Source organism: Centroberyx gerrardi, chromosome 11, assembly GCF_048128805.1.
Source record: "Centroberyx gerrardi isolate f3 chromosome 11, fCenGer3.hap1.cur.20231027, whole genome shotgun sequence".
NCBI lineage: Eukaryota > Metazoa > Chordata > Actinopteri > Beryciformes > Berycidae > Centroberyx > Centroberyx gerrardi.
In genome coordinates this window covers 16,639,364-16,658,517 of record NC_136007.1, presented here as the reverse complement: position 1 = coordinate 16,658,517, position 19,154 = coordinate 16,639,364, and the positions used below count along the sequence as shown (strand labels likewise).

The window sequence follows — 19,154 nt, the reverse complement described above, 5'->3', positions numbered from 1 at the left end:
AGTCACACAGTGTTTTAAGCAACATTAATGGATCTATGAACAACAGTGGCAAATCCATCTAATATTTCATATCTGTAAATGAGCCAGGTCTAACTGCAGAAAGTCACTCATTTTCAGACTCCACAGCAGGTCAGAAATCCAAGAGGCTGTGTAAGTGTTGATTCAGCATACGATTGTCCATATGGTTTATCCAGAAGAATACTCAGTTCGCAAGTCCAAGGATCCCAGCTTATTATAGTCAAGCGATATACTTCATCCATTCAGTTCCAGCACAGAGAGGCATATCAGCCCTCATGCTGTGACATCTTGCAGGCATCATTAGATGATTGGTAATTGCTAAAACCGCACAGCACAGCACCTGAAAATGAACACAATGCAAATTAGGTTGGTAATAATATTCTTTACCATAGTTAGAATGTTTATCATTTCAAGAGAACTCATATACTGTTGGCTTACGTCACTGGCTGTATCTTTTCCACTCTCATGCCCTCCTAGCAACACAAGTGCAAATATCACCAGTGCTATAAACAGTTCTAATTTATTATCTTAATAGGCCTACCTGTATCTTCGTGGGCAACCATGGTGACCGACAATGTACTCCTGAGCATAGCAGAACCGTCTGCAGAGTCCTCTATACCCACAGGTCCAGTATTGCATCTCTGGGTCATTGCCTGTAGATAATAATACAAGAATTATATTCATATGCAGGATTGTTTACATTGTTACCTACATGTGCTGATCACCTTTCCATTGAGTGTTTTAATGTGTAATCGATAGATTGACTTGAATCTAAAGGCTACTATGCAATCAATCTTGAATATGCCTTTCCCACTTTGTTGCAACAACTTTTGAAGAAGTTAAAATTAAAATTACTTGAGGCATGAGAAAACTGTCAACTGATGATTTTAATAATTTGGTTTTATGCCTCAAAGCCACACAAACAGGCCCATCAGTATAGTGAAGTTCGATCACACGCGATACCATGATACCACACACAGTAAGAAAATGGGTGTATCCATTGCTTACCCTCCCCAACTGAGAGCATCAGGAGAAGCACAAGGACAACCAAGCTCAATCCCTTCATGTTTTGGTACCAATAAGTTCTCACACAGTGCTGTCGCCAGGGCTGATGCTGCATTTATACAGCATTTCATCCACGGGGGAGGAGTCCGGCGTGCTCTGTCCAAATCACAATAACAAAGTGTCTCTGAACGATGGGAGTCTGAAAGTCAGTGCCGTCAGCTCGCTCTGTTTGGCACAACAGCCGCAGCTTCTTGGGAACCTTAGATTGCTTTTTAGACTCTTTAGAAGGAACGATGCTGTAGCTGATTGTGCTGTACGGGCAAAACAAGACTTTATTGTTTAACATGTCCTGTGATTTTACTGCTACTAGGATTAGAGCTACCGTAAAGCCACTGTTATAATAACACAGAAATCCAAATATGAAAGGGAGGCTCTTTCAGTGCCTTACAAAAGTCACATGTATTGTACTTACATAAACCCCTATCGCTGGGCAGTGGCAAAGTGAGTCAAAAGAAGAGTAATGTTTGACCATAAAAGGACTGAATGAGTCCCCCCAAGTTGACTTTACAATTACAGGTGAAATACTAACTAATCTGTTTGGTTTAGTCACAGTGAAGCAGTACAATGATCTGGCTTTCCTGCTGTGTTGTCAGTGCTGCCCTCTCTCTGCGTCCGGCGCTCTGCCCACGTCTGAATATGGCAGTAGTTCATGTGATAGTTGCTGATGCTGTCAAACTACAATCAAACTGCACAACACACACTGCTCCGATGACGCAGGGACGATTGTTAACCAAACAATAACATTACCAGTCATGGACACGCACACATCTACGTGTCTAGTGTGCCCCCTAGTGCTAATGGTGAGACAGGTATTTGTTTGTTTGCTTATTTATGGTCTGTCTGTCTGTCTGTCTGTCTGTCTGTCTGTCTCTCTCTCGCTCTCTCTCTCTCTCTCTCTCTCTCTCTCTAATGGAATTGGTTAGATTCATTTGAAAACTAAAATACAAGCAGTTCATACAAGTCAAAACAAGAACACAAGCACAGATGAAACCACTTTACATAACATTTGTGGGTGCAAAGTAAAACAAACAAAAAGAGACTTAATTCCACTGATGTCCTCTCACATACACAACAAGCAAAACACACTGAACTGTAGTAAACACACACTCATTAACATTGTGGTTAATTCAAACAAAGATATAAATCTGAAATGGGCTGTGAGTGGCAAACATAAATCAGAAATCATTATTACGATTTCATACCCAAAAAGAAGACATTGTCCTCCTTATCTATTCAGTCCCTCATAATAAGGAACAAACATGAAGCCTTGCCTAAACTTGTTCCTTGATAGGCAAGACTGTTTTCATTTCAGTTTCATTTGTACTTGTGTTTTTTCCCATACTGTAGTCATCGTTTCATCAGCATGAAACAACAGGAGCCATGATTAATCAGACCAGCCAGTGTTTTTTCCAGCCCTATCCGTTGCTGTCATTCCTTACTCCAATACAACCACAGTTTATTGTCTTTTGATGAAAAAAGTGGATCATCATCTATACCCTAACATGTCAACTTATGACAAGTTACACGTTTTTTGAGGCATTTGGCACCAATGTTGTACTGGATTGTCAGTTGACTACATGAAGCCTGTCTAAAATGTGTGTCAGCCTCCTTCAGCCTTCTTCATTAATGGTTTATTTTCAACCTCTGGTCTGCCATTGGCTGAATGTCCTTTGGTTGGTGAATCATTCTTGATTAACACAGGAAACTGCTGAGTATAATAAGCCGAGCAGCGTTTCAGTTCTCGACACGCTCAAAGCAGAGCACAAGGCAGTTGTGACCATGCTCCATTTTAAAAGCACTTACTGTTCTCCTCCAGCGACCTCACCCAAAATTGGACAATTTTCTAGTATTCCTTGCAAGCCAAATCATTGTTTTGGGAGAAGGAGTAAAAAGGGACTCAGATGAAACAGCTGCATGCACTTCTCCTGCCTTGCTACGCACTTGAACCTCAATTTTATGGAATTATGACGGGTGGAGATAATCAGACATCATCATATTTTCAGAGGGGTTTATACATTTGAATGAGGCAATGAAGGAGGACTTAAAATCTTTTGTCTTCTTGCCCATGACACACACACACACACACACACACACACACACACACAATCCACATCTCAGTTGACTTAAAGCTACAACATTTTTATGTGGAAATACACCTTTCTTATCAGCCTAAACCACAAAGTGGGGCAACAATACAGTGTCCCATCCCATCCACGCTGACTGAGACCCTGTAGATTCACTGTATTTGCCCAAATAAAATTTTTGTGTCGGATATGGACACTTCATATGCACAGGAAGTGACGAATCAAAACTTGAGAGTGAAATACAAATTGTCTCCTAAACAGCAGCAGTGAGCGACCATGTGATTTGTGGTTACTGAAGTTCAAATTTTTCAAACCGTTACCTCTCGCTGCCATATGGAGCTACCACTGTGTGGAGTTGTCTAGTGCAGCTTTAAGGCTTGAAAACTCCTCTTTAACCTGTCTCCTCCTCTTCATCTACACTGATTAAAGTAGATTTAATAGGTAAAATCAATAAGAGATCATAGTTTCCACTTGAATTCACACTGCATTATATTTAATGGAAGCTTATTGCAGACTCTTTATATTGAGCATTGATAAGATCAACTCTTGATCATGTATTAAGTGTGTATGGAGCAACAGTCTAAACTTCTTTACAAAGACTGAATGGGATTCACAACAAAGCTTTAAGATAATAATAGATAAACATGAAGACAACTCCTATAGGCAATCTTCATGTAGAGGCCTATATGGCACACTAATCTTTCATCAGTGTATTGCGTTTGACTGAAACAGTGAAGGGAAGAACAAATCCTCACAATGTTGTTAAATGAATGCTGGGGTTATTCTAAATTTAAGGGGAAAGACTTTGGTTGAACTAAGAATATGCTGTAGATTAATAAAGTTCTCTTTGCTGAATTAATTGCTGTTTTATATTACAAAAAAGTTCAACTTATGAGAAGTGTTTTTTTTCAGATTCAGCTTTATCAGTTCCAGACTTTATTCACTATAGCCTACAATCTGAATTGTTTAATGTTAGAAACATACATATTGTTTCTAAATTGAAGTTGTGGATATGGGAATAGTACACAATAGGTAAAGGCATATATATGTATATATATATATATATATGTATATATATATATATTATAGGTAATATATATATATATATATATATTCTCTGAATACAACAGTCTGTTGGCAGGGGGGAAAACACTGGTCTTAATTCTAGACTATTATGCGTTTAATTGGAAAATCAGTTTTGGGTCAATATGTGGTAGTGAGTGGTGAAAATATTGAACATGTATCCTAATTCGTTATAGGGAAACATCTGGGGATTTGAAAGGGTTGCTGATGATACACTAATGGGAGATCAACGCCCCGTTTAGGTCTCTTTCTCAAGTAAGAAAGAGGTTTATAGGATAGAATTCAGATTATGTGAATGAAATTCATTTTGGAAATATATTTAACCCCATGCCTGTACTACCCATTCCGCCACAGAAGGTGGCGGTATAAACCTTTCACGTTGGTTTTTAACAACAGCGAAGAAAATGTTTCGGTCGCCTACTAATATGCGCTTGCGCACATCGTCCTGCAGGAGCCCGTGTACAACAACACACGACGGTCTGCTCTATCATTCCAAGATGGCGGACCTCCTAGGTTCAATCTTAAACTCGATGGAGAAACCTCCAACAGTCGGCGACCAGGAAAGCCGACGAAAGGCTCGAGGTATAAACCTTACGCATCGCCTAAACAACGACTCCTTTAGCATTAATTTGAAACTAGCGAAATGTGTGTGATACTGGAATTAGAAATATTTGAAAGGGCAGACGAAGAGAACATTTCTGGGGCTCTCATTGGCCAGTTCAGCTCTCATTCAAGCACTGCGCCCAAGCTCGTGCCGCCTTAAAGGAACATGGTGCTTTACTTTATCAACTCAATTTGTCCTGCAGACTACAGCAGGCCTAGATTATAGAGCCTGGACCAGATGAATCAAACACAAATAGGAGACTAGTGTTGCAGCAGCACAGACCTGTTAAAATGACTCTGTGGCAGTCAGTATCGTTTTATCAGCTGTGGCCTGCTTACTATAGATCTAGAGAGAGAGAGAGAGAGAATAATTCTGAATATTCTGAATGCACATTGTGTCTTTAAACCCTTAATGTGTTTTCTTGATCAGTGTTACCTTTCCTCTTCGGCTAATACATCTACAACAAAGATCACATGCATAACTATTCAGGACTGTCACTCATCATTATCCTGCATGGGATTATCAACTCAGTCCAGGGGCTTTTCAGTGAGTCAGACATGAAACAACTAGGAAGTACTTTCTTGTTAGCTAATTTGTAGTAAATAAATATTAAGATATTTCCAGCTGCTATAAACCCCGGTGGTGTTTACACATATAGTGCAATCCATTATCAGTTATTAAGCTCAATTTGAAAATATCAGATATATGAACACTGTATCAGCTACTTTTCCAGTTATATCTAATTAAAACTGTACCCACTAATATGGCTGCAGTATATGGCTCCATTAGAGCATGGGAAACATAATGACATTTCCTCTCTGTTCTGAGATCCCAGTTGTTTGGACACTGTAGCTGCTATTCAGTTGCTGCTCCACAAGTCTGCTCTTTTGTGAAGAGGAAGCCACAACATGGCTATTATAAAACATGGCCAAATCCGTTCTATGAATTGTTCTGAGTTTGCCAACTAACAAAACATCAGATGATATTGGGCTGTTTGGCACAGGTTACATGTAACAGGATTTGAGTTTTTCCTCCAGCCACGAATGAATGGGAAATGTGTGTTTGGGGCATTATAGGGGATTTATCTTTGACTAGCTTGCTTTTTGAGTTTAGTCTTTAAGAATGTAGACTAAATGTTCTATGTTTATAATGTGAATATTACACACTATTTGACATAAAATATGACTTCTGTCCTTTCAGAGCAAGCGGCAAGGCTCAAGAAGATGCAGGAAGATGAGAAGAGAAAGAAAGCAGAGTTCAGGAAGAAGGTAAGACTTTTCAAATACAGTATTTAATCTCAAAACTCACAAAATTATGTATTTTTTTTTTAACAAAAAAGCCCTGAAAAATACTACAATGTTCAATTTTTTTTGTTATCATAGAGTATAAGATTGTTAATGTCTTTTCAATTTTACCAAGATAGTTTTTATATTAAATGTCATTTAGTGTCACTTGTTGTATATGGTGAATTTAGTTTTGGCCTCTCTGGGCCAGTGTTTGTTTACATCACATGCAAACCTACTCAGATTTCTCTTGTTTAGATGGAGAAAGAGGTGTCAGATTTCATCCAAGACAGTGCGCAACAGAAACGAAAATACAATCCTATGGGGAAGATTGAAAGGAGTATATTGTAAGTACTGTCAGTGTGTAATAAAGTGATGGTGGATGGGTGAAGGTACCAGTGTCACGTCCAACAGGGGTGGTGCAAGAATCACAGTAGTGTTCTTGTCACCAATGCAGTGCCTAAACAACTATATACCAAGAGGAAATTCCTGTTTGGTACTGTATCAGTAAAATATTTGACTTTTGACACATACTAACATGACCTTTCATATTCCCTTGCTTCTTATCTTATAAAGGCATGATGTTGCAGAAGTGGCTGGTCTGACTTCTTTTTCTTTCGGGGAGGACGAGGAGAGCCGTTACGTCATGCTTTTCAAGAAGGTCTGAATGCTTCGTTTTAATTCACTGTCACACGCTCGCTGACGCATCAGTAAACATTTAAATGCCATCTTATTGTTGTATTTTAGTGTTGTAATTTAGTCTATATTCAACTGAATGTGAATATTGTTTTCATTGTGTACTGTGGCAGGAGTTCGCTCCATCGGATGAGGAGCTGGAAGCCTATCGCAAAGGAGAGGAGTGGGATCCACAGCTGGCGGAGCAGCGGCGCAGACTGAGAGTAAGACTGGATACTCCACTGTATAAGACAACTAAGTACTTAGAAGTATTGCTCAGCCCTCGCACCCCATCATCACATTTTGTTGTACAAGCTGAGGGTTTGAGGTGTGGCTAGGTGACAGTGATAATTAAAGGAAAAAAAATCCATCCTAAAACCCTGTTAAAAACAGCTGTTGGTGATGTACCTTACATTCATGGATTCATTTTGTTCCAGCGCAGCTGCATTGGAGTTCGATAGCAGAAACATGTTCAGCTAAAACACCAACAATTACCATCAGATTTTGATGTCAGTCACTCACAAAAATGGCTTCTTTATAGACTCACCATTTTGCACCGATGTTCAGCAATCATACAGGGAGAAATCCATCATATAAAGTGTCAGAGATACCAATTTCTCCACTGATGGGAGCTTTTTCTCGACCGGAAAAAGTCCCACTCTGCTATCGCTGTAATTGCTGTCGCTTTGCTCTCTCCACCTACACCTACATCCCACAGCAACAAGTTCATGCTCGTTCTCTGTGGACTGGCAGAAATGACTCTGCGAAATGTAGAAAATCACTAACTGAACTAGGAGTAGACGAGGCAGGGTGAGGGAAAGTGGGTACACCAAAAAAGTAAATTACAACACTCCATCACAAAATAACTGCTGGAATGATATATAGCAGTGTATTAGTGTCTCTTTCTCTCTCTCTCTCAGGAACAGGCTGCGTTGGAAGAAGCAGCGGCCAGCCAGTCGGAGAAGTCGGAAGCGTCTCCCAGCTCCAACTACCGAGACAAGTACAGTCACCTGATTGGCACCTCGGCCGCAAAGGACGCCGCACACACACTAGAGGCCAACCGGGCCTACGGCTGTGGTGAGTGACACTGAATCGCACCCACTCACAATTACGGATGGGACGATATATCGAAATATATTCAATATATCGCAATACAAAAATGTGACAATACGTATCGTGGGACAGAAAAACAAATTGTGACATTAGCTCCATTTTATTCTGCTGTAGTAATCACAAATGAGACGGCTCGCCCATCACAATTTCACAACCTCTCCATCCAAATTATTCTTATATATATTATTTATTATCTTTATTATCTTTATTATTATTTATTATTATATTATTATATATCTGCACTTTGTAATGACATTTTTACATTGTTGTTTACATTCTGGCAAGCCAGTGCCATCGCCAGAAGGATTTGTGTCTCAGAAATAAACAGAATTCTGCACAGTCAGACTTTGTTGTCATGAACTTTTATTTATTACATCGTATCGTGGTTGTATATCGAATCGTGAACCCCATGTCACGTATCGAATCTTGTCGTGAGATTAGCATATCGTCCCATCCCTACACACAATATTCATTTTTCCTCTTGTCTTCTCTTTATTTGCTCGTTCTTCTGTCGTTTTCCCCTCCCAGTGCCTGTGGCCAACAAGAGGGACACCCGCTCCATAGAGGAAGCCATGAACGCAATCAGAGCCAAGAAGCGGCAGAAGCGAGAGGACGACACGGGGGCGAGCGCCAGCAATTCCTGAGTCCCTCCCATCACTTTCTCTCTATTGTTGTGTGTGTGTGCGTGTGTGTGTGTGTGTGTGTGTGTCTGTCTGTCTATGTAAGCATACAAGAATACCATCAGAAAATCAGTTGCACAGTCTAACGCTACAATGCTACACTGCAATATCCTATACTTAAGACTTTTAAAAGAAGTATAACTTATATAACTGGTGTTGAATCTTGTATGTAAACTCTTCGCTGACCTAGACTGTGCTTTGTTTCGTTTTGGGTTTTTTTTCTCCAAATTTTGGAATAGGAGAAGGGAACATCTCGTGTAACTATTCTATCAATTGGGTGTTAATTGGGAGTTGAAGACTTAGGTTCCAAAAGTCCAAAAATCGCTCCTCCTCTTCTCCGCCGTCTCTTCTTCTCCTCCTTTACCTGGAATCCGCTGTTTCTGCGGTCGTTTTACCTGCTGTCCCAATGGTGGGGGAGACAAGTGAGGCTGCTTAAAGCGTCCTGAAATCTCGTTCAGTGGATGATGCTCAAGTGTGTCCCATCCAGGAAGTAGATTACATGATTGTTTTAAATTTGCCCGTGAAGCTCTATCCAATGCCGTGCTTCTCACGCGTATGATTGGACCATTTATGAGGAGAAAAACACATTTTTAGAACGGTGTTTATTGATAAAAATGTAAGTCTTTTGGAGGTTCACTTACTTAAAGTCACCTTGTATCTTCACACAAAGTTTTTAGAGGACATTTTTTTAGGACATTTTAATTTTTTGATGTATCATCTATGAAGCCGAAGTGCATGAGTAACCCTTCTATTGTTGAAAAAGATTGGTAATCCTAATTAGTGTATTGGTCAGGCTCAGGCTGATAAAAAGCTACGCCCTTTGGCTCGTGTGGAGTTTGGAAAGAAATGTTTCAGGTTTGGATCAGGCTGGGCTGAAAACTTCCAGGCCCAAGCTGAGCTTTAGTTTAGGCGAGTGATGGTGACCCAAAACTTAGCCAGTGCAGTTTTTAAAAGGGAAACTTGAGCGCCATCTATTGACTAGATTGTCTAACTGTCTAAATAACCTGTTTGAGAACTTTGAGGTAAACTTGCAAGCATGAAGCCATTTCATCCACCGTAAGAGGGATGCCATTTTAGAAAACGCTATTTTGTAAATTTTAAGAATCTGTGATTAAGCCTGTGATTTTTTTTTTTTGTTCTTGCACAACTGCACTGACTATGACTTAATCTGTTACTCTGAGTAAATGCTGTATTACAAAGCCATGCTAATGGCCTATAATAGGTATCATAGTAGGGTGCACAAGTATCAGACTGGTTGATGGACTGTGTCATGTTGTTTTTATTCCATGTCTTCTGTTTGTGCTGTCTAAAAGCAACAGTTTGTTGGCATCTTGATGTCTATTTTTTTGACATGGGTGCACTGTTTTATCCTCCATGCACACGTGTATTAATAAATGGAGAAGTGTATCAAGCCTTGGGTTCTGGGTTGCCTACATTTATAACCTAATCTGTCCGTTTTAGTTGAAGCAGCAATCCACAGAGGAAAAGTCAAATGCAGTATTAAAATCAAATTTATTTAATTGCTGTAATGTCCCAAAAGCACTGAACCCCTAATGAAAAGTCACTATAGCAAATATAAATACATCATACTTTTGTTGTATTTTTTTCTCTTCTGTGGTATCACTAATATTCCTGAAACATGGCTTACAATTTTGCTGTGATACTTGTATAGTATCCTACTAAAATGTATTGTAGGGTTACTATAGTTCCTTTATCGCCATTGGAAAAGATACTGACATTAGCCTTATGTGTACCGACCCGCTTATTTCATTGGTGCGCCACTGTGTCTCACTTCTATTCATCTCTATTACGGGACCTTTAGGTTACAAAGACTTTCTACGCCAAATCACAATGTCTGACCTGAGTTTTTTATGAAAAACAAACATATTAACTCTGTAATAGTCTGATTTTCAGTAGAATTCCATAGGTATCACAGCAAAATACGTAGGAATATTATAGTGATACCATGCATAGTAAATAAACATAAACCATTAGGTGTGATAGGGTCACTATTTAAACTCAGTATTGAATAGCAAAGACACATTATAGGTCCCTGTAATATCTTATTGGATTATTATAGTGATGTTTCCTTAGGGCATGAACAGGGTTGTCTTTCTATTAACGGGGCCTATATCAAATAAAATGTCCTCTCTAGACTATAATGTAATTTATCCATGAAATGTCTATTGCAAAAACGACCTGTAGGATCTGACTTAGTCTGTTTGCCCACATCATCACCGTAAGTCAAAGCAAAGCAAAACACTTGCACACTCCCACCACTTGGATCTGGGAGGGGGCTGAGTATTGTGTAGTCTAAAGAACATTTAATCCATTGGTTCCCAAAATGGGGTCCGGGGACTATCAGGAGGTCCCTGAGGGGGTTCCAGGGGTCCCCGGCAAATTGAGGAGTAGTTTGATTTCACTGTAATTTCACTCAGTAGAGGTTAGTACAATGAAAGAATGTATAAGAATGACTATTTTGATTTTTACTGCACTCACTGTGGTTATCACCTATATATCACCCATAGACAGCTTTGCACTTCTGTAATAAATCATATCTAACAACAAAAGTCCTCTCAGACGGGGACTTGAGACAAAGTCATATCAGATTGAGGTCTAATGTGCATATATTTGCGGGTCCTTGATTTTCACAACTTTGGTAACTCCCTATTTAATCTATTTTAGGGCGATGCGGTCACTCTGCTGTCATCCCATATAGTTTTGAGCTGATGTGACCTCATCTTTCCAGTAGGAGGCGCCATGGATGAACCAAGAATAAATGCTTGATTTTTTTTTATCCGTCTTTCACACTGTCCTGCAGTTTCTGTCCTGCAGAAGCACATATTTATTTCGCGTTGAGGACACAACTCATGCATATGTAGAAAATGAAGTCCATATTTTTGTTCATTTTCATCATTTGGTTTGCAGATGCAGAGCTAAAAGCCCGTCAAGGTAAGACAGACACTGCTGATGCTTATTCTGTCCTGATCAGACGTGTAGGGCTTAAAAAAATAAGGAAAAGTCTGAAAAGACCATAATCTCATGGGATGTGTTGTTCTGCATTCAACCAGAACTGAACTCATGTTACAGTTTAATAACCTTGTATCGCTGTAAACAAAACCTGGGTGTTTTCTGGTGCTGCTAAAGTGCGCTGTGACAGAAGTCATCAAAAGTTGTTTCATGACTTTTTACTTATCTTGGTGTTTGTTGGCTACAGTGAGCAACTGTGACTTTTGCAGTTTCCCTTGTTTTCTCTGGCTCGCATTTCTGGGAGTTGGTTTTTATCGCGAGGACAAATCAGTTTTAATCATTTCCACACTAGTTCATATGGAAATGCCTTTTGCTTTGCCTTGCGGTTCATCTGCGCCATATGCGTTTCTCAATAGCTCATCCCTCTCATTTTTTTTTTGACACCCAGCGGCCGGGGTGTTGTGTACTTTCAAAGACAAGACCTACAGCCCGGGAGACAGCTGGCATCCCTATCTGGAGCCCTTCGGCTTTATGTTCTGCATGCGCTGCGTCTGCACCGAGGTACCCGTTACTCATTTTACCAACCATCACTTCAGAAAGAAATGCATTATAATATTTACACTACAGGGATATTAACTCTTAACATGGCTCGGCAGTGTGTGAAGAAGCACTTGGAGTTGACATTAGACCGTCGCAGGCAGTCATAGTGGGTGGGATTTAAAGGTAGCCCATGCTTGTAAACAGTGTATTGTTGCTTTCTCTCAGACAGGCCATGTGAAATGTAACACAATCAGGTGTCCGGCCGCACCGTGTGAAAACCCGGTCACTGACCCTCAGCAGTGTTGTCCACGATGCACAGGTAGGCTACACGTCTTCCTTTTAGTTACTCCTTTCTTTATCAGTTCTGGAGAGAAACTTGACCCTTGGCCTCGTTGTGGCTTTCGGTCATCTTTCCCTGTGTGGTTTCCCCCTCCTCAGATGAGCCCAGGATCCCTGCAGGTCTGAGAGCTTCAGTGAAATCCTGCAGGTATAATGGAAGTATTTACCAGCCAGGGGAAACCTTCACTAAGCATGACCTCTTCCCATCCAGACAGACCAATCAGTGTGTTATGTGCACATGCTCTGTAAGTCACCTCTAATTTACTACTCTGTGTTTTTTTTAAATGATACAATATTGTTATTGATCTGGGGAAAGAGTTTCATAGCCAATATGGCAGTTTAAGACATATCAGTGAAGGTGTTTTGAGGCTTTATAACTTGAGATGAATGTCTTCAAAATACCTCGAAAAGACTCAATAATATCAATGCAATTTATTCATATGACACCTTTCAGAACAGAGTTACAATGTGTTTAATAGACAATAACAATAATAAATGAAAGCCAATAAGATAAACAATAAAACTGCCAGCTGCCAGATTAAAAACATGGCTTTGAAATAAAAAAATAATATAACAGGCAAATACATCAAGAAATAAAATAATCAAAATGATAGTGATTTCAGGCCTCGGTCCTCAGGTTCATAAAGGGTTAATAGTAATCTGAGATGTTGTTAGCAGCAAAATAATCAGAAATATCTTAACATATTCATAACAGGGTCAAAAAGATCTTTGTGCCCCCCTCGCCTGTTTATTTGCAATAGAAATGTTTCATTACTCAATATGTCATGAATTTCTCATAAGTTTTGTTTGCATTAAAAATTTACATGAAAGGGGACTAAAAGACGTCGCTGTATTTTCTAGCCAAAATTAATTTATTACAACAGATGTACAGTTAATGAAATGTTTAGAGACCTAAAAATTGGCATACTTGCATATTTTTATATTCTGAACAAAACTGTTTATTGTATAATTACCCCTAGATATATTTGGAGCTTCTAGCGCCACCTAAATGCCACATGTACAATAAGCCTATAGATATATATGAGTGTGTGTGTGTGTGTGTGTGTGTGTGTGTGTGTGATGCTTTCCCTTGAGAACACTTTGCACTCTGCCAGAGTTTCTTTTTTGGTGACCAACACATTTAATAGTCAAAACTCTACAATACTACTGAACTCATCTGAAACATGTAACATCATTAAAAAAAATGTGTTCAGAAATTATTAGATGTCATACTTGATTACTTGATTGGACAAGCCAACCTTGAGTTAGAAGCTCTTATGCAATAGGCCAGTATCTGTGTGTCTGTCTGTTTAATTAGTAAGTTACTTGCTTAATTAGTAAGTTACTTGCTTGTTTGTTTGTTTATTCATGCATTCATTCATTCAGTCGCTGTGGTAGACATTTGGTTGGTTACATAAAACGTATCCCAGGAGCTTATGAATTCTCAATTTATCAGTCAACTTATCAGTTTAATTCACATTTACCTACAGTTGATGATCCCTGTTCAAAAGACTACTCTTTGAAAGACATGTTAAAATGGCCTATATGTCCTTAATATCAGAGGAACTAGTGAGATTATGATTTTTTGTGGATTTGTGGTTTTTCAAAATAGTGTCCAGACATGCCTTGAGATGTTTCATGATGTTTTTGCTGATATGTCTCAAACATCTAAGATATCAAAAGACACGGTGATTGTTGGGTATGTTGTCTGGACTTATTCTTTCGACCTGATATAAATGTCTAAACAGGACTAGAGACGTCTGACTGAACACTGAAACCTGAAAGTACTTTCGCTGTACCTGACTGAGGCCCCTGGAGGCCCCGAGGAACACCGATTGGAAACCAGAGAAACCATTTAAATATGATCTCATTTTCCCTACCTGTCTCTCTTTCAGAATGGAAACATCTTCTGTGCTTTGAAAACATGCCAACCGCTCACCTGTTCCTCGGCCATCTCAGTTCCAGATACCTGCTGTTTGGTGTGCAAAGGTGATCAAACTTCCTTTTCCTACACCTCATAGATTTTTAAGCAAAATCTGAATACCTCATACTCACAAACCACTCAAAAAGGCCTAATGTTTAACCACAAAAGCCGTTCATCACTGTAACTTGCCAAATATGTCAGAAGTGAATTATTTTCTTAATGTAGCCTTCTCTCTGCCCAAGGGTGACAAGCTAATAAGACTGAAGTTGTTTGGCAGAACTTAGGCTGTGAATGTTAGCAGTAACTTGTTCTTACATGAGACAAAGCCTACAATCGCTGAAATGTATTGTGTAAAGGACACTCAACTGTTGCATTTGCAAATAGTTCAATGACATGGAATCATTTAAATGATGCATCCGACAGAACTTATAGTCAACTGATCCATTATTTTTTTCAACATATTGAAAATTATGCTTAACCATATACAGAACTTTTACAGAATTTTTCAAGTTAAATTATATGGAATATTTAATGGATCATTATTCTCTTATGCTAGCCTTGTAATTTTTTTTTTTTTTAATATTAATTTAATAGTCTAGGACCCCTTTGTGTCCAATTAAAGCCTAATTAATCCCTTTTGTCCCTTAATGGGCTGGGCTGGCTTTGTTTTCCTCTACATTTTGCTGTAGTCAAACTGTGTACAAGCTGAGAAAATGACTTTAGCCTACAGTATGTTCTACCTGGAATGATAATATTTCAGGAATTTAAAATGTAAATACACTCAAGCTGTCATATATTTCCAATGCAAGGGACATAAGCCTCATACTTGTTTTGGGTCTTTTTCACTATCAGATCATGGCACCAGTGGGTCGTCATCAGCTGAGGATGGAAACCAACAGCTGAACCGAGGCGTTGTATGTCCTTCCAGATTTGTCAATAATTGTGGTAACAGTTAGCGATTTTTTTGTGAGCTGTATTTCAAGGTTTTTATCTTACAATTGGAGCCAATGACTTCCGGGTTGACGGCTAAAAACGGTACGTGAGAAGTCAGAAAGTAACGGGAGTAGAGCAAACGCATTGTTGATTTTATTATTTCCATAGGATTCGTTGACGGTAAGCAATGCATTAAAAAACACCAGCCTTATCCTTTAAGGGGAAATTTAAGGGGAAAATCAGGGTGCAATGAGTTGAAGGTAAAGAAGATAAACTGTTTTATTGTGTCTGTGATTACACAAGAGACACTCCGTGGACCAGTGTGCCGGAGAGCAGCTGAGGGCGCGGTCCGACCGTGCCACTACTCCCAGAATCAGGAGTATTCCCCGGGGTCTCAGCCTCAGCAAACTCAACCTCAAAGGGGCCGCAGAGACCACCGTGAAGATCCTGCTGCAGAGGAAACACCAGAGAGGTGAGACTCTCTCAAAATAGCCCTGGGAGGGGAAGGGTTAGCCGTTTGTAAGGTCCACTGCTACCGAAGGATCCTTTTATAGGTCTTTGACTTTGTGAACATATTCCTTACAACTTTATAATTGTTTCCATATGTAGCACAACACTCAGATGTTTCTCATTTCTCTCAGCGTGTTTATACAACGGCAAGACGTACTCTCATGGAGATATGTGGCATCCGGTTTTGGGGAAGGTCCTTGAATGCATCTTGTGCACCTGTACCGATGGCCTCCAGGACTGCAAACGCATCACATGTCCCAGCCAGTTCCCATGCCAGCATCCCATGAAGCCAGCGGGGAAGTGCTGCAAGACCTGTCCAGGTAGCCAAACAGTTCATAACATAATAAACCGTTAAAACTGACATGTTGCTGGTTGGATATAAACATCGTCCACACAACTCGTTTCTGTTTCTTGCCTCTAGAGATTAAAGCTGAAAGCAACCAGACCCAGTGTTATCTTGGATTTAAAAATAACCTCTTGGTGTACAAAGTAGAGTCATCGATGAAAGTTGACACACCCGACACTGTCAGGATAATCGCTGTTGAAAGACAAAGCACTGCTGAGGTTGAAGTGCAAGTATGGAACACCGCAGAAGGTACTGTAACTATTAAGGCATGGCAATCAGACATTTTCAGTTCTCGATTTCAGTATCGCTGTCCCGCCACACAAACCCTCATCTGAGTTCTTCATGTCTGCAGGTGTATTACAGCTGATGGAAATCGGGGACGTTCAAAGAAAAGATATTATGGATCATCCAGAAAATTACACATTACTTACAACAGTTGATGAAGGTTTGTTTTGTTTCAGTGTTTTCTTCATTTATAATAAAACGTAGTTATAATGCATTTTATTTTCAGATATTACAAATAATCAGTAACTTGTGGTAAACTGCTCCTGAATTATTTTGATATGGTTATTTTGATTTTGGTGTCACATTCATTTAAGGATCATATGGTTTTTTTGCATCTTGCTCTTTGATGCTAATTAAACCTTTGCTCATTTTACAGAGACTTGGAGAAAATTTAAAGAAGAGGGAGAAAATCCTCAGACCACAGTTTGTGAAGATGGCATACGGGAGATAGTGAATTTCTTAAACCCCAAGCAGATGGAAGGCCTGTGTTCACCCTAATGTTTTTTATTCCTCACTTGACAATCTTTATATCAATATTACAAACACGTACATGGTTGACATACATATTCCATTAAGCAGAAAACAGAGCAATATTTATAGGAAGAGCTTTTGTGTCAGTGTTGCATTTTGATGTCCTGAATCATTCCTGTCATGTAAGTAGAATTGCTTATTCATAATATTGTTGTTGGTAGCACAAACCCATGGAAAGATCACTTTTTTTCATTTATTTTCAGCCTCGCCTTAATTCACCGACCTTAATTTTACTGAATCCATCATCGTGCCTCACGTTTAAGCAGCACATAAATAAATACGTTACAAGGTCATGCTCATGCTAAATACATAGACCAAGGCCAAACAGGCTGTGTTAACTGTCTTGGACATCAATGGTTTTGAAAATGTGTTTGAAACATGCAGTGGACTCAGTGACTTTAATTGACCTTATTCACATGGTGGCCATCTTGAATACTCAGGGTGGGAAACTCTACTGCCCAGCTCTGTTCTCTTGTTGTGTACCAAGATACATCATACAAACATTTATCATTTCACAGATTCCCCACTGAAAAACATATTTGAAACTAATGGAATTCAAGAAATCAGAGGGATATGTTTACATTTTAATATATTTAGTCCATTATCACTAGCTACCAGAGTCTAGCCTAGGTAGCTAGCTAGTAGCTTACTAACTAGCTAGTAAGCTAACTAACTTCCCTGTCAAATTCAAAAAGTCATTGTGGTTGTTCTCAAGATTGCTAGCTAATTTGGAAACTGTTACATTTATCTGTATTTTGTCCTCACTGATGTGTTTAAGTAATGCTACTTTTATATAGCCTAGGCTATATGCCAATCTTCTGGGTCGACTTTCCCTTTTCCTTGTTCAAAATGGCCGCTGTGTGAATAAGGTCTCTGGCTAACCTGCAGCTAGGACTTGTTTAGATCATCACCATCCAAAATCTATTGATTGACTGAGGAAATATTAGGTCAGTATTTCCAAAATTACCTATGTAAAAAAATTCTCACCCTTACACAATGTATTATGAGTATAGCACCAAATTAAAACAAGTACATTTATTTGATGAGAGGAGCATTTACTTTCCCTTGGCTTAAACTAATTGATAATAGTTTGTATTTTAAAAAATTATGTATCACTTGTAGTGCTGTACAAAATGCAGACGGTCTTTACTATAACAAAACATACTGTATCTATGCAGGGCGATGGGCCTGGTAAACGCTACTGTTTAGAATATAATGGATTTTTCAAGGATATTATATGGTCATCATCATATTTATTGTAAATACAAACTGAGGTTTTGTCACATAATTTAAAGCATTGTATTGGTTCTTGTATGATTTCTATGTATATACCTTTAAGTGTGTGAAATTCTGGCTTTGCATGAACTAGCAGGAAGCGTTGCATCTGGATGTTAGCTGACGCAGCGGCCACAGCAGACAAGGTTTCTCTAAGACAACAGGTGAAGCAGAGCTTCACTGAAAAAAAAAACTAAAATAAAATAATAATAATAATAGTATGCATATTGCATTATAAAATATAATTTTCATTGTCAAAGGATCATCAAACAGTATGATCCTCTGTGAAGCCCACAATGGTTCAAAACCTTCCTGACAATATATGGTGCAAAACAGCAGAACAGCTCCCCCTCTGGTTATTAAAAGGAACTTCAGTGAAGCAACTATTTTCTCTGCTTCACCAGCTAATGTAACTCAATGGATTACTTTACAAGCCATTGATTGGATAGTTATGAAGTATGACGCGTTTTTAAGCCCGCCCGTGAAGCAGCAGCAGTTTTTTTTTTTTTATTACGTTAAAGACACATCTGGATCTCACGCCGCTTTCCGTATGACCTTAAACTTTACGATATTTTGCCTGAATCAAATAACATATATAAGAAAAAAAGATAATGGTCTGAATGAGACACATTCCCAGCTAAAAAAGAAGCAGTGTAGTCCACCAGTGAAGACGGAAGTCGTCGGAAGTGAGACCCATCTATCGCTTTGCTTGTATACTCTGACTCAACCATCAGAGCTTTAGACGAGATCCCTGTGATGCCTGTCAGAGTGGATGATTATATTCAGCTAGTGACATGGAGATTTACACTGGTGGTGCATACAATAACACATTGATATAGTTTACTTTGTGCAGAGGTGCAAATTAAGCTTTATTCAAGGGTTGTTGTAGTGATATA

The 19,154-nt window shown here is 39.1% G+C and overlaps 3 protein-coding genes across 3 annotated transcripts; 2 read left to right on the top strand and 1 right to left on the bottom strand.

Annotated features, from left to right (window-relative positions):
• Positions 1-336: 336 nt before the first annotated feature.
• defbl2 (defensin, beta-like 2) lies at positions 337-1,105 on the bottom strand. The gene is made up of 3 exons (XM_071898226.1): positions 1,027-1,105; positions 560-671; positions 337-358 (listed from the first exon to the last, which is right to left on the bottom strand). Exons 1-3 carry the CDS (start codon positions 1,082-1,084, stop codon positions 337-339), a joined length of 192 nt encoding a protein of 63 aa, XP_071754327.1. The 5' UTR covers positions 1,085-1,105.
• Positions 1,106-4,747: 3,642 nt separating this feature from the next.
• On the top strand, positions 4,748-10,017 carry spag7 (sperm associated antigen 7). Its single transcript, XM_071898204.2, has 7 exons — positions 4,748-4,832; positions 6,055-6,122; positions 6,396-6,484; positions 6,714-6,798; positions 6,947-7,036; positions 7,733-7,889; positions 8,454-10,017. Exons 1-7 carry the CDS (start codon positions 4,748-4,750, stop codon positions 8,567-8,569), a joined length of 690 nt encoding a protein of 229 aa, XP_071754305.1. The 3' UTR covers positions 8,570-10,017.
• Positions 10,018-11,467: 1,450 nt separating this feature from the next.
• On the top strand, positions 11,468-17,143 carry chrdl2 (chordin-like 2). Its single transcript, XM_071898233.2, has 11 exons — positions 11,468-11,557; positions 12,024-12,136; positions 12,341-12,434; positions 12,554-12,699; positions 14,350-14,443; positions 15,231-15,292; positions 15,615-15,783; positions 15,953-16,141; positions 16,243-16,416; positions 16,520-16,612; positions 16,829-17,143. The coding sequence occupies exons 1-11, from the start codon at positions 11,491-11,493 to the stop codon at positions 16,948-16,950; spliced, it is 1,323 nt and encodes a 440-aa protein (XP_071754334.2). The 5' UTR covers positions 11,468-11,490; the 3' UTR covers positions 16,951-17,143.
• The last annotated feature ends 2,011 nt before the right edge of the window (positions 17,144-19,154 follow it).

What these genes read in the sequence shown, in the direction of transcription:
- defbl2 (XM_071898226.1), bottom strand. Translation starts at nt 1,084, where the DNA reads ATGAAGGGATTGAGCTTGGTTGTCCTTGTGCTTCTCCTGATGCTCTCA. An exon ending in GATGCTCTCAGTTGGGGAGG is followed by an intron (nt 672 to 1,026) that starts GTAAGCAATGGA and finishes TATTATCTACAG; the next exon opens with GCAATGACCCAGAGATGCAA. An exon ending in GGTTGCCCACGAAGATACAG is followed by an intron (nt 359 to 559) that starts GTAGGCCTATTA and finishes GTTCATTTTCAG; the next exon opens with GTGCTGTGCTGTGCGGTTTT.
- spag7 (XM_071898204.2), top strand. Translation starts at nt 4,748, where the DNA reads ATGGCGGACCTCCTAGGTTCAATCTTAAACTCGATGGAGAAACCTCCA. An exon ending in AAGCCGACGAAAGGCTCGAG is followed by an intron (nt 4,833 to 6,054) that starts GTATAAACCTTA and finishes CTGTCCTTTCAG; the next exon opens with AGCAAGCGGCAAGGCTCAAG. An exon ending in ACGTCATGCTTTTCAAGAAG is followed by an intron (nt 6,799 to 6,946) that starts GTCTGAATGCTT and finishes GTACTGTGGCAG; the next exon opens with GAGTTCGCTCCATCGGATGA.
- chrdl2 (XM_071898233.2), top strand. Translation starts at nt 11,491, where the DNA reads ATGAAGTCCATATTTTTGTTCATTTTCATCATTTGGTTTGCAGATGCA. An exon ending in AACAGCTGAACCGAGGCGTT is followed by an intron (nt 15,293 to 15,614) that starts GTATGTCCTTCC and finishes TGATTACACAAG; the next exon opens with AGACACTCCGTGGACCAGTG. An exon ending in AGTATGGAACACCGCAGAAG is followed by an intron (nt 16,417 to 16,519) that starts GTACTGTAACTA and finishes TCATGTCTGCAG; the next exon opens with GTGTATTACAGCTGATGGAA.